This window comes from Mesoplodon mirus (assembly GCF_964341445.2).
Source record: "Mesoplodon mirus genome assembly, chromosome: 9".
Classification (NCBI taxonomy): Eukaryota; Metazoa; Chordata; class Mammalia; order Artiodactyla; family Ziphiidae; genus Mesoplodon; species Mesoplodon mirus.
The window spans coordinates 75,077,295-75,091,702 of NC_138985.1; the positions used below are offsets into that span (position 1 = coordinate 75,077,295).

General features: G+C 43.3%; 1 protein-coding gene across 9 annotated transcripts in view; it reads right to left on the reverse strand.

Moving 5' to 3' along the window:
- ELMO1 (engulfment and cell motility 1) overlaps window positions 1-14,408 on the reverse strand; it is a 596,918-nt gene that overhangs the window by 452,199 nt on the left and 130,311 nt on the right. For all 9 annotated transcript variants that reach the window (XM_082632561.1, XM_082632562.1, XM_082632557.1 and 6 more), the window contains one exon: window positions 9,622-9,771. In XM_082632561.1, the coding sequence (XP_082488687.1) occupies window positions 9,622-9,699 (78 nt within the window). In that variant the 5' untranslated portion in view covers window positions 9,700-9,771. The remainder of the gene's footprint in view (window positions 1-9,621; window positions 9,772-14,408) is intronic.

Here is a 14,408-nt window from a genome sequence, read left to right on the forward strand (position 1 = left end):
CAACTGGGGGAGGGAATGCTACTGGCAACTAGTGGGTAAAGGCCCGGATACTGCTAAAATCCTACAATGCACAGGACAGCCCTCAAAACTCAGAATTATGCAGTCAAAAATGTCAATAGTGCTGAAGTTGAGAAATCCTGATGTAATCCAACCACTCAGGAAAGAACAGTCCAGAAAAATTACGTGACTTTTCATTTCTGCAGGGCAAGGTTGGAGCTTCACTTTCCAGAAATTCAGTCTCATTTTCTTGATTCTATGGGATTTTTTATTACTATTATTGTGGTAAAATACACGTAACATTAAAATTACAATCTTAACTATTTTTAAACATAGTGTTCAGGGGTATTAAATACACTCAGATTGTATATTCTGTGTGATTGCATCTGAATTCAAGACTCTTTATTTGGAGCTCAACTGTCATTTTCGTTCACCAGGCTCTCAATACTTAAATGTTTTGGGAATTATGGGTTTTCAGGCTGAAGAGCTAACTTTAATGCATTTAAGGAAAAGTTTGTATTATTGGTTCCAGTCTTGCTTGAAACATAAGAAACTTGTTCTATTCTATGTATGACTGAAAAAAATCATAATTGGCTCCTAATGGTTTCTATTATAAAGCAGGGCGCTGAGTGATTACCTCACCGAATCCCCACAATGCCAGGAACGATGTATAAATATTGACAATTCTTCCTTACAAAGCAGGAGGCTTGTCCCCAGTCACACAGCACTTAGTGGCAGCCCAGATTTTGAGTCCAAATAAGTCCACCCAAAGTCCATGCCCGTAATCACCAGGCCAGCCTGCCTCTCCCAGTGTCCAGCCCCAAAGAAACCTGCATTTCAAGGCTCTGTCTCGCTTCAGGTGGGCTCCTTCTGTAAAAACCCAGACCACTCGCCATATTTTCCCTAACTTTTAAGGTAATACAATCTTGGCTTTCATAATACAACATGTCCATGGAAGTCACATTGTCAGTGGATGTAGCAGGCAAGCTGGCAGTGGCATAGGCATCTCTTCAAACCACCATTAAACTGAGCCCTAAGAGATGGAGAGACTCAAAGAGAATTACCAAACACATGAAATAAGCCAGACAGAGAAAGACAAATACCATCCAGTATCACTTATATGTAGAATCTACAAAAAAAAAAATCAAACTCATAGAAACAGAAAGTAGAAAAGTAGTTGCCAGAGGCTGGAAGGCAGGGGAAATATGGAAAGGTTGGTCAAAGGATACAAACTTTCAGCTATAAGATGAACAAGGCCTGAGGCTCTAATGTAAAACGTGGTGACTGTAGTTGATGCTACTATATTGTATGATTTTAAATTTGCTAAGAGAGTAAAACTCAATTGTTCTCACCATATGTCAATTATACCTCAATAAAGCTGAAATGAAATCAAAAAAGAACTATTGAACAGATTTATGATTTAGTAGAAACTGTCTGGGTTTTAGTGTCACCCAGTGCTAGACTCAAATCAGTAGCTTCCTAACTGTGTGATCTCAGGCAACTCACTGAGCCTCTGGACAATCATGACCTGGGAAGTATAAAGCCTGCCTTGCTGGGCTGTAGGAAGGGGATGAAATACTCTGTGCAGGGCACTTAACACAGTGCCTGGCGCATAATATGTGCTGAGGAGATGGTACAGGCCATTATCACTACTACTACTAGGCGTTACGCACCGAATGAGTTAAACGCCTATGTCAAGCACAAAAACTTCAATGTACTTTATGTATTGAGATTTAAAAATGAGTGAGCTTTATGGGTAAATCGAATTTATATGTATTGAATTATATCTTAAATATATTACAGAAATAGGACAGCTGAGGGAGAACCGTGGGCAATCAGTTTGTACATGCTTGCCTAAAAACACATGCATCTATGTTTCTTTGAGAAAAATAAAATCTGCAACCATGTATGAGAAGGAGTGCTATTGTAATTTTTTCTGTTTGGAGAATGGAGAATAACCAGTGTTTTGTTCTTATCTTTACTACTCACAATTCAAGCCAAAAGTAGACCCACATAAATAGAGATCATTGTGACGGACCACAGGACACAAATGTAGTATGTAAATCAGGCTGACCACCAAGAGCTTATAATAACATCTTATAATCTATTTATAATCTACATCTTATAATATACTTCAAAAGACATGGGCACATGTAAATAATAACAGGCACAGGTTATATTAACTGTAAATAAAATCTACAGGCAAAGAAAATGGTATAAGAAGGATGGAGAAACAACTACATTACGTGATCAAAAAAGACTTGAGCAGAAAGAAGGCTCTCCGCAGTGCCAGCAAAGCCAGGATTTAGTGGAGTGGAGAGGGGAAGAGAGGGCAGAAGGAACCCAAGCAAGTTGGCTGTTAGAAAGAAACTACAAGACATGAAAAGAAAAAAAAGTGCAAAAATGTGCAGGGACACACTCCTAAAGGGGCAGCTCCTACAAAGCAAGAGGGTACTTGAGAATTGCATGCAGCACCTGCAAATACCCTGAACCTGGGATAATGTAAAGGGAAATCATGGCAGGACATGAAGGCAAGCTAAGGAATCTGACTCAAGTCTCAGGGATACTAAAAAGCTCAAGAATCATCCGTGACTTTTTCTTTTAATTGTGGTATACTTCCTTCGAACAAACTCTTTCCCCAAAGCATCTAAAAATGAATAGAGGTCAATAGCAGCTGCTGTGGCAGGAGTGAGTGTGGAGAGCCTGGAAGCCCATGGCACACACCCCTCGCCCCTGAACCATTTGAGAAGGATCTGCAGAACTAAGATTGAAAACCGTGCATCTCCTCCCATCATCCTCTCTGGGCCTGAACTTGCAGCATAGCAGTCTGCCCAAGTGTTTGATGCACAAGTAAGAGAGATGATCAGGGCTCCTTGCCTGCCAAGATGGCCCATGCTGGCTTTTCTTGATTAGAGATGAGATCTATCTTGTTATAGGGAGTGGATGGAGTTTGTACACTTGGGGCCATAAATAACACATCTCATGAACCCCATTCTACATGAAATAACTTCCAAAAGTTGGTAACACCTATCAGACTCCCTTCCTTCAGGTTCACATATGAGCAGTTTTACCAACCATTTGCTTGTATTCTGTAGGCAACTGAAGGTTTATAGAGGGAAATAATGCATCCACTAAACAGAGAGATGAACTGATGACCAGTTAGTAGGACAAGCTGGTGACCAGAGCTGGTATTATTCAGAGAGAAGTTACACTTAAAGCCATGAAAGAACATGGAATCTGAGCCAACAAGTGTCACTGGTGAACACGCAGACCAGAGGGCTAAGCACTGAGGTTGTGACTGATTTAGAAAGAAGGAGAAAGACACGGAACCATGCAGGAAACCCACAAAGACTAATCAGACAAGGAGGGAGAATCTCAGAACTGAAGCTGAATGAAGGGAGGGGGGTAGTTTCAAGAAGATACGAACGAGCAGCTTTGCTGAGTGACACCAAGACAGAGTGAAGACCACTCGATTTAGCAAATGGGAGGGCATAGGTGCCATCAAAGACAGCAACACCAGAGGGAGGGAAATTGTTATTCATACTAAGATTAAGTAGATTCCAAAGCAACATGGATGACATATACTGACAGCACTTAGATCGGCTTGGGATGGAAAGACAGAAAATAAATTATACTCCAGCAAGAGAGTTACTAGGTCAAGAGGAGGATTTTCCAAGGTATAGGTATAGAAGAGCTTCCTGTTGAAAGCAGAGGAGAAAAGAACAAATGAAGGGGATTTTGATGGGCAAAGCCTCAGGTAAGGGGAGAGGACAAGTCAAAACACAGGTGGAGCAAAAGAGATGGAGGTTGGGACAGGCTGAATGCCTTAGGAAGAGAGTAGGGACACATCTTCCCATCTCTGCTGGCAGTGGAAAAGCAAGACAGCATGACAGGAGACAAAGGCATTGAGTGGTCTGTGGAGGTGTGCAAACACATAGCAGAGAACTTCTGAGGCACGGATGGGAGCAGTGGCTTTCTGGCTTCAGTGTACTCCTCGAAAAGAAAGGCATGTGGGGGAAGGACAGAGGCAGGAGAGACTGGAGGACCAAAGAGCATGTGCAAGGAACAGAGGGGCTGCTTCCCAGAATATTGGTGGGTGGCCAAGAGATGGGAGAAAATATTGTGGAGGAGTACTAGGGAGCCAGTGAATATTCCATAGCATGAATTGGCTGCATGTCCAGTTAGCATGCTCCTTTATTACTAGCTGATGCCTCCCTCCCACTTGCCCTTTAATTTTTTCTCCTTCTAGACTTTTACAAAGCTAGGCAGAGAAAGAAGGAGAAAGGTGGGAAACTGTGCACGATGGAAGGGCAAGTAAAAACAAAAATCAGAGCATCTAATTTTCTAATTTCATGCAGACTTGCTTGACCTAGCAGCAATAATGCCTTTACTGAGTAATTACCCTGAGCTGGCAGTGTCCTATATTCTTTTCACATATTTTCTTTAATCTTCACAACCATCATAGAAATGGGAAATTATTATCTCGACTTGACCAGGCCAAGATACCAAGGCTCATAGAGGCTAACTGGGTTCTCACAGAATGGGGGGCTCCAGGGCCCACACCCAGATTTAAATGTCCCAGAGCCCATACTGTGTCTGTTAGGACACATTGCCTCTCAGCATCATGCCTCGTGTCAAAAGCGCTAGGGGGGGGGGGGTTCCCTGGTGGCGCAGTGGTTGAGAGTCCGCCTGCCGATGCAGGGGACGTGGGTTCGTGCCCCAGTTCGGGAGGATCCCACATGCCGCGGAGCGGCTGGGCCCGTGAGCCATGGCCGCTGAGCCTGCGCATCCGGAGCCTGTGCTCCACAACGGGAGAGGCCACAACAGTGAGAGGCCCGCATACCGCAAAAAAAAAAAAAAAGAAAAAAAAAATATTAGGTTAACAGGAAGAGTGGATGGGGAGCCTTTTGGGCTCTGTGTATCCAGACAATCATCACCTACAGCCTCAAGTGGCTCTTGAGGTTGAAAGCCAACAACAGACAGTGAAGGCAGGAGCAGAGGCTGCTGCTGTGAACAAAAGAGCTAGCTGACAGCTCTTTCGAGAGCCTCATATGACACAGCAAACTCCAGTTGTGAGAAGCTCCTCGGGGCTTTTCCTGTGGAGTGGAAACACAGAATTGTCTCCTCAAAATTCAGAAGGAAGGTAAACCAGTCCACTCCAAGCAGACATCCCCTTGAACCTCATGGGCCCTGGCTGAGCAGAACTGATCCCCACTCAGGAAGCTCCCTCTCCTGGTTATTCATTAATTAAATATTCACTTCTCAAGGAATGTTGTTCACCAGGCACTAGAGAAACAGTATTCAAAAATGGAGTAACTCGGGCTCATGGCCGTTTCTCACGAGCCCCTGCATGATGCAGTGTGGGAGGCCCTGCTTTAGACTCACCTAATGCTCATCACAAACCAGATTAAGGATCCATCCCTGGTCGGCAGAATCACAGTCTCTGCAGCTGGGCTGGGGACGTGCGTTTCTCACCAGCTCCCCGGGTGACTCTTGGGCACACACAAGGTTGAGGACCACTGGTTTAAGCTGATTGACAAGGACAACACAGTGTGACAAGTGGACGGGTACTGGAGGTTTGGGGAGAAGATGGGGCAGCACTGCCTGACCCAGCTTCCAGGAATTCCTTTTAGTGAAATGGTAGCTAAGAGTAAAGGAGCAAAGGTAACTTGCAATGGGAGAGAAACAGGTGGTGTGACCTGTAATTGAACAAGGTAGAAGATTAGGAGAAAACCCCAGTAATAATCACTGCTCAAGTCTTCCTTGTTTGTGCAAATACATTTCCAATTCTTGTGCCAACTTCCAACTCGATCAAGAAACAGCACCTGGGGACCTCCCTGGTGGCCCAGTGGTAAAGAATCTGCCTTCCAATGCAGGGGACACGGGTTTGATCCCTGGTCAGGGAACTAAGATCCCACGTGCTTCAGGGAAACTAAACCCGCGCGCCACAACTACTGAGCTCACATGCCTCAACTAGAGAGCCTGTGTGCCGCAAACTACAGAGCCCATGCACCCTGGAGCCCGTGCACCACAACTACAGAGCCCACGCACTCTGGAACCCGTGTGCCACAGCTAGAGAGAGAAAACCCACACGCCACAACTGAAGAGAGGCCCACATGCCTCAACGAAGATCCTGCATGCTGCAACTAAGACCCGACGCAGCCAAAAATAAATTAAATAAATAAACAATAAATCTTAAAAAGAAAAAAGAAACAGCACCTGACACCAACACTGCCACTCTCCAACTTCAGCGGCTGTAGGGCAAAAAGGGACTGGGTCTCTAACTCTTTGTGGAGGTCTCCATATGGCATTAGCAGGAGCCCTACAATTTAGCCAACGGTTTAAAAGTTGAGTCTTCAAAGTACAGGAGGCCTGGGTTTGTGTCCTGGTCTCACTGACTAGGAAATCATCTAACTTGTATGGACCTCAATATAATCATGTATAAATCTAGAACCATCACCAAGAAGGAGACAAGGAAACTTCAGGTGCCTCTTGATATGATGCCCTGAAGAGGACACAACTTCATCTCTCTTGCCTGTCTGCCAAAAATGCAAAACCTGAATCTAATTGGAAGGAAACATCGGAGAAACCCAAACTGAAGGACATTCCACAAAACAGCTGTCCTGTACTCTACAAAACTATCAAGGTCACAAAAGATGAAGAAAGACTAAGGAACCATTCTAGATCCATGAAGACCAGAGAGACATGGCAATAAATGTAATACACGATCCTGGAGGGATGTCAGACTGTGAGGAAAATACCTATCAAGGACCTTATTGGGATACTTGATGAAATTTAAATATGGGCTTTGGGCTTTGAATTAGATGATAATGTTGAACTAATGTTCAATTTTCTGGTTTCTTTAAAGAGACTGTGGTTATGTAAGAGAGTGATTTTGTTCTTAAGAAGGACACATTGAGTATTTAGGGGTAAAGGGAGATGATGCTCCTAAGTCACCCTTAAATGGTTCAAAAGGGGATAGGTATACTAGAGAGAGAAAAAACAATAAAGCAAATGAAGCAAAATATTAATAAGTAGTGAATCTAGATAAAAGGTAGACAGGAATTCCTTTGTACTATTCTTGTCATTTCTGCGTGTGAAATTGTACTGAAGTAAAGTTACTCTTCAAAACTATCAGGCCATGAAAAACAAGGGAAAGACTTAGAAATTGTCAAAGACCTAAGAAGACAAAGGAAACATGAAACATTACAGTGCAGTTGGTATTCCTGCACTGGATCCTGTAACAGAAGGACATCAGTGGAAAAACTGATGAAATCCTAATAAATTTTATAGTTCAGTTACTAGTAATCTACCAGTTTTGGCAAATGTACCGCAGTTATATTAAGATTTTAACATCAGGAGAAACTGAGTGAAGGGAATACAAAAACTCTCTATACCATCTTGGTAATTCATCTATAAATTTAAACTTGTTCCAAAATGAAAAGAATATTTTTTAAAAAATTATTAAGACACACATACAGCAAAGGCCATCCCCAAAGGCAGGAACAAGATACTGACTCCACAGGCCCCTAAGAGTATATATCAAGAGCTACTGTCTTAAAGAAGAGGTTTCCAGACACCCTGGGCCATGGCAGAAGCAAAAGGAAATAGTCTACCTAAACCACTGACTTAGAATCTCTGGGGCTGGGGCCCCAGAGAACATTTGAACAAGTGCCCCAGGTGGTTCTGATGTGGCCTTGGGCTTGGGTACCTGGTATCCAGCTCAGCATTTCTCAGACTTAACAACACAAGGAATCCCCTGGGGATCTTGTTAAAATGCACATCTGGGTCAGGAGGTCTGGGTAGGGTCTGAGACTCTGCATATCTACTGAGCTCTCAGGTGATGCTCAAGCACCTGGTCCTCAGCCCCACCTATGGAGAAGGCAAAGCAACAAGACAGAAGGGGCCTGGGTCCATGACACTGGAGCATCATGCCAGCCCAGGACTGCCATGTGGACTTGAGAGGCCAACTTCTATCTCTTTGAAACCGTTGTTCTCCTGGGTTGTAGACAAACCTAATCTTAACAACATTTAGTCTTCACCAAGTAGTCCAGCCATATTTTCAAGTAACATTCAACACATATCCTCTCTCAAACAGCATGTGAAAAAAAGGTAAACAACTGTTGTCTGACACAAATGTATATAAAATTACTGGGCGGGCTTCTCTACTTTCATGGGTTGCTTCTGAAGTCAACAAAATCTGCCTCAGAGAACAGTTCAAATGACTATGACATGCTGGTCTGATGACACCTTTTTTGAAAACAAACCTAAAAATGGACCCTTTCTTACATTCATGCTCAAACTCAACTAATTCTTATTTGACCTTTATAATTCATTCTAATGAATCCTTTGGATCCACACAATGCCATGTAAATCTTGCAGTGGTCTTCAATCAGATAATAAAATCTGACCAGAAAAAAAAAGTATAGATCATAAAATAGTATCAGAAAAGTATAGATCATAAAATAATATCAAGAACATAAAAAGTGGAGTTGCCATGGTACCCTAATTTTGAAAATGTAGAAAGCCGTCTAGAATCCTATACTATATGCTTCATGAAACCCTTAAGCATACACTAGGCCTCAATCTTTTTTTCTTTTAAGTCATTTACAATGACAAAAACCACCTTCCTGAGATAGCCTATAATCTATAGTAAATGAGAGTTACATCATAAGACTGTCAGTACACAAACTAAACGATGCCTCCATAGGTAAAACCATTTTAAAAATCTTCTTGCTATTTTTTCATTCAGTAAAAATGTACTGAGTATTTATTACATACCAGACAATATACTAGACCCAGAGTGCATTTTACTCTAATAATAAAATTACAACTGGCTAGGATCCAAGAACCATCCCTCTACACTAATTTCACGACCAAACTTTTTTTTTTTATACAGCAGGTTCTTATTAGTCATCCATTTTATACACATCAGTGTATACATGTCAATCCCAATAGCCCAATTCATCACACCACCACCACCCCCCCTCCACTTCCCCCCCGTGGTGTCCATACATTTGTTCTCTACATCTGTGTCTCAATTTCTGCCCTGCAAAACGGTTCATCTGTACCATTTTTCTAGGTTCCACATATGCGCGTTAATATACGATATTTGTTTTTCTCTTTCTGACTTACTTCACTCTGTATGACAGTCTCTAGATCCATCCACGCATGACCAAACTATTAATATGACAAAGTAGCAACGTACTTGTTGGCTACTTATGCAAAAACCAAAGAGAAGAGTGATTCCAAAAATTAAGATTTGTGTTGTCTATGATAAAACAATCAGCACGTAGTCATGAGTCTCTGCAAGGCAGGGCTGGGACAGCCTCCACTGTGTCAACTGCCCAGAGTCTAGTCCTCTTGTCCCTCCTGCCTCCCTCACAGCTTCAGACACAAACCCTGTATTGACACACTCCAAGTAGATGTTGGATGAGTATAAAAACCCCATCCATCGCCACTGCATGTGGTACAGAAATCAAACTACACTGCAACTATTATCACACCAATTTTTCAACACAGCCAGAGAGAGAACAGGAGAAAAAAGAGCTATCTGAAGTCTGTGTAAATTCAGAATAGAAGGGAAACTAAAATAACCCCTAAACAACTGCCAGTATTACTAACCTGGTCGATTTCCATGAGCTTGGGGTAGGCGCCTGGCCATTCTATGGCCACCTTGACGATGTCCGCAGGTGGCGGCATTGCAAATCCCCGGAATGTCCAAAGCCGGTGGAAGTGGGATCCTACAGTGTAGATGGCCGCACGTGTCTATACCTAATGAGGAATGACAAAAAGAGAAAGAGAAGTCGCTCAGTGCAGATGCAGGGCGAATTTTGTTTTATCACTTCCTGTTTTCACTGGTGGTTTTGGTACAAGAAACGGCTCTGGGTGCAGAAGACACAGGGTGCCAACTGCACCATTCACGGGTGGCTCCAGAGGAGAGAAGGCAAAGGAGGGGAAGGTGCCAATGCCCCGGAGTTGGAGACGAGGCCCCAGAGAGGCGACAGCCTCCCAAGTCCTCAGTGGGAAGCAAGGCATCCCTTACTGCCTGCTTCTACTCTGAACGGTGCCCAGGGTCTGAATGAGCCTGGCTCACTCTGCCCAGAAGTGCATGCAAACTCCTCGTGCTCAGCAGCCTCCGGAAGGACAGACTGCCCAGGAAGTCATGGCCAGGAAGCAGCATATCTTTAAAGTGTTTTCCGTGTGTCACAAATAGAGCTCCTCCGCACTATAGCAACCAGGATTTCATAAGGAAGGCGCAATGCCCCAAGGTTCACACACATGCACACACACTCCCTCCCCAAGGCCAGTTCACAAGACGCAAAGAAAACTAATTGTAGCGGCTAGTACAGCATTCAGAACAGACCTTGAATTCTCACTGGAATGAATAGTGTTGCTTACACAAAGGAAGTAAGATTATCCTCTGCTGCCTCTCTCTCCTAGACTCACTCGTTTCTTTTAGGATAACTTGTTTAACTTAATATTTTGAGGGGCTTCTCTGGTGCTCAGTGGTTAAGAATCCGCCTGACAATGCAGGGGACATGGGTTCGAGCCCTGGTCTGGGAAGATCCCACATACCGCGGAGCAACTAAGTCTGTGCTCCACAACTACTGAGCCTGCGCTCTAGAGCCCGAGCTCTCTGCAACTAGAGAAAGCCTGCATGCAGCAACAAAGACCCAACGCAGCCAAGAGTAAATAAATAATATAAATAAATTAAAACAAATAAATAAAAACAATATTTTTGAATAGGTAAAACACTCATGTGATTCAAATCTTGAACGTGTGTGCATGTGTGTGTGTGCATGTAAAGAGAGTGTAGAATCTCCCTCCTCCCGAAATGATACACCCACCCAATACCCACTTCTATCCCTACCCCTCCAGCTAGCCACGGTTACTACTTTCTTATGTATCGCTCCAGAACTTCTTCAGGTATGTAAGTCAAATGCAAAAGCATATTATAGTTCCCACTTTCTTTACGTAAAAGGCAGCATTCTATACCCTGTTTTTTTTTCATTTCATGTATCTTCTAAATCCTTCTATATTAATACAAATTTTGTGTCCTGGTTCCTTCTACAGCTGCATAGTTGTTCTTTGTATGGAAGTATCTTTTTTTTAATATTTTATTTGATTTCTTTTTTTATGTTTATCAGCCTTTTTTTTTTTTTACATCTTTACTGGAGTATAACTGCTTTACAATGTTACGTTAGTTTCTGCTCTACAACAAAGTGAATCAGCTATATGTATATGAATATCCCCATATCCCCTCCCTCTTGAGGCTCCCTCCCACCCTCCCTATCCCACTCCTCTAGGTCATCACAAAGCATCAAGCTGATCTCCCTGTGCTATGCAGCAACTTCCCAGTGTCTTATCTGAAGAACCAGTCCCCTGCCGTGGGCCACTGGGTGATCTCTCACCTTTGGCTGTTATAAAAAGCCTCTGGTGAAAAATCTTATGCATACATCATTTTGCTCATGTGCAAGTATATTTTTACAGTAGATTCACAGAAGTAAAATTGTTGGGTCAAAGAGCATAGGCAGTTTTAGATTCTGATAGCCATCTCCAAATATATCTCCATAGTGAGAGTTGTACCAATCTATACTCCCTTCAGCAATGGATGAGGCTTGCCTCTTTACACACAGACTCACCAACAGATTGAACTTTTGCACACCTGATGCATTGAAAAAAATGTATCTCAATGTACTTTCTTTTTATTTAATTAAATTAATTAATTTATTTATTTTTGCCTGTGTTGGGTCTTCATTGCTGCGTGCAGGCTTTCTCTAGTTGCAGCGAGCCAGGGCTATTCTTCGTTACAGTGCGCGCGTTTCTCATCGTGGTGGCTTCTCTTGCTGCGGAGCATGGGCTCTAGGCACGTGGGCTTCAGTAGCTGCAGCACGCGGGCTCAGTAATTGTGGCTTGAGGGCTCTAGAGCACAGGCTCAGTAGTTGTGGCACGCGGGCTTAGTTGCTCCACAGCATGTGGGATCTTCCCAGACCAGGGCTCGAACCCGTGTCCCCCGCATTGGCAGGCAGAGTCTTAACCACTGCACCACCAGGGAGGTCCTCAATGTACTTTTTTTTTTTTTTTGCTGTACGCGGGCCTCTCACTGTTGTGGCCTCTCCCGTTGAGGAGCACAGGCTCCGGACGCGCAGGCTCAGCGGCCATGGCTCACGGGCCCAGCCACTCCGCGGCATGTGGGATCCTCCTGGACCGGGGCACGAACCCGTGTCCCCTGCATCGGCAGGCGGACTCTCAACCACTGCACCACCAGGGAAGCCCTCAATGTACTTTCAATGTCTATTTCTCTTATTATGAGAGAGGTTGAATATAAAGATGCAAAGTCCCATGTCTACTTTTCTGTGAACTGTCCAAATACTTTGCCTTTTTTCTACTGGGTTCTTAGTCTTTCTCCAGAAGTTGATCTCTGTTTGAAGATGTTAATCAAACATGTGCCTTTGGTTCTTTATCAAACCAGAGTGGGACTTGTCAGTTACCATCCCCGAGCTCAGTGGCCATTAGGCATGGCTAAGATGATAGAGATAGCAGAGTTAATAATGGCAGCCTAATGGCAGTTAATCACAACAACACCAGCAGTTATATGAAAAACTAACTTCACCAGAGCTGACAAGTAAAGGAAATGACGCAAAACAGAACCGCTGTCCCTTTGGCCAAGGATGATGAAGACAGCCTGGTGTGACGATAATGAGTGCTAACCAGCAGGGGCAAACCTTCAAAGCAGTGGTTCAGTAGCCCGTTCAACAGATAATTACTGAGCCCTACTCTGTACCAGCCCTGTTCTCAGTGCTGGGGATACAGCAGCAAATCTACATGTTAGGTGGCATCAAGGGATATGGATAGAAATGAATCAGGGAAGGAGAATCTGAAGCATGTAAGTATATCTCTGTGGGAGGGGCAGGACTGCAGTCTTAAATAGGGAAACCAGGGAAAGCTTCAGTGAGACATAGCATCTGAGTAAAGACCTATGAGAAGTGAGGAGGTGAGCCATGTGGACACCTGGAGGAATCATGTCACAGGCCAAGGGAACATGTCGACTGAAAAAAAAATGCACAACCTAAAAGTTGAGAGTTATGTTTTATTCATTGGACATTCTTAGGACTTTAAGCCCTGAGGCAGCATCTTAAATAACCCTGAGCAAACTGCTCTGAAGAGGAAGCGGGGAGCCAGGATATATAGGAGTTTTTGCAACAACACCAGGAAATCAGAACAAAGATTACTGTTAATAAAAGAAAACTAGATATCTCAAGTTAAAGAATTTAATGCTTTTCTATGCATGGGAAGATGCAAGAGTCTGGGCTCACTGAAATCATTCCTTTGGTATGCACCTCAGCTATCTGGGGCCAGTGGTGTTTCCTCATCCAGAGTTTCCTCAAGCTGCACCATAGGGGATGGCTGCAGTCTCATGACTGCTAGATGGCAAGCGTTCTTTGTTTCCTTCCTGAGTGCCCTCAAGGCTCACAATCAGGGTGGCTGTAATGTGGTAGCTAGATCCTTTGTTTACCCATATGGTAGGCAATATTCTATTTCTCAAACAGCAAGTGCAAAGGCCCTGAGGCAGGAGCATGCCTTGTATGTTCCAGAAACAGGTGAGTGGCCAAAGCCAAGTAAGTAAGAGCTAGAGTAATAAGAGAATGAGTTCCAGCAGCTGTTGGATCATAACTTGGTAGGTTCATTGACCATACTCTTGTCCCCGCCTAGACACTCCTACCCTAACTCTTGGTCGTGACTTCTAAAGAAGAAAGTTCATGTCCACGCACATTTATTCAGAGTAAAAATTGGTACAACTTTCCAGAGGTACTTTTGGTAGACTGTACCAAAAGCCTTAAAATTTTGTGTTCCCCTTGAGTGATTTTACTTTTCTAGGATGCTTCCTCAAGAAATAATTATTAACTTAACCATAACAACGCCAATTGCTGTTTTGGTTGTAATTCCCAAAACTTGAAAACAATTTAATATTCAACAACAGGGACTTGCTACATAAATTATGGATCTCATAGGTACAAATACAAGCAGACAATCTGCACTGGGACAGACTTCTTCATAGTCTCTACACTCTTTTAATTCACTTGAGAATTCCAAGGACAGTGTATTTTATCTGTACCAAGTCACTTCAAGATCTAGATTCAATTACACTTCCTAGAGTAAGAGTTAAGAAAACAGGTTCTAATGTGAAAACAGACTCAGTAACTATCAGGTAAATAACTCAGTAAATATCAGGTAACACTATTCAAAACAAAGAACACATAATCTTGGTGGTTAAGAGAGTAGATAATAGAAATAAAAATGCATTTTGAGCACCTTCCTCCCAACTCTACACAAAATAGTCTAGAGTTACACTGAAAGAGGTCCTCTGGCCTTCCAGGAATCAAAGGCCAAGCGTGCTTTTTTCCTTT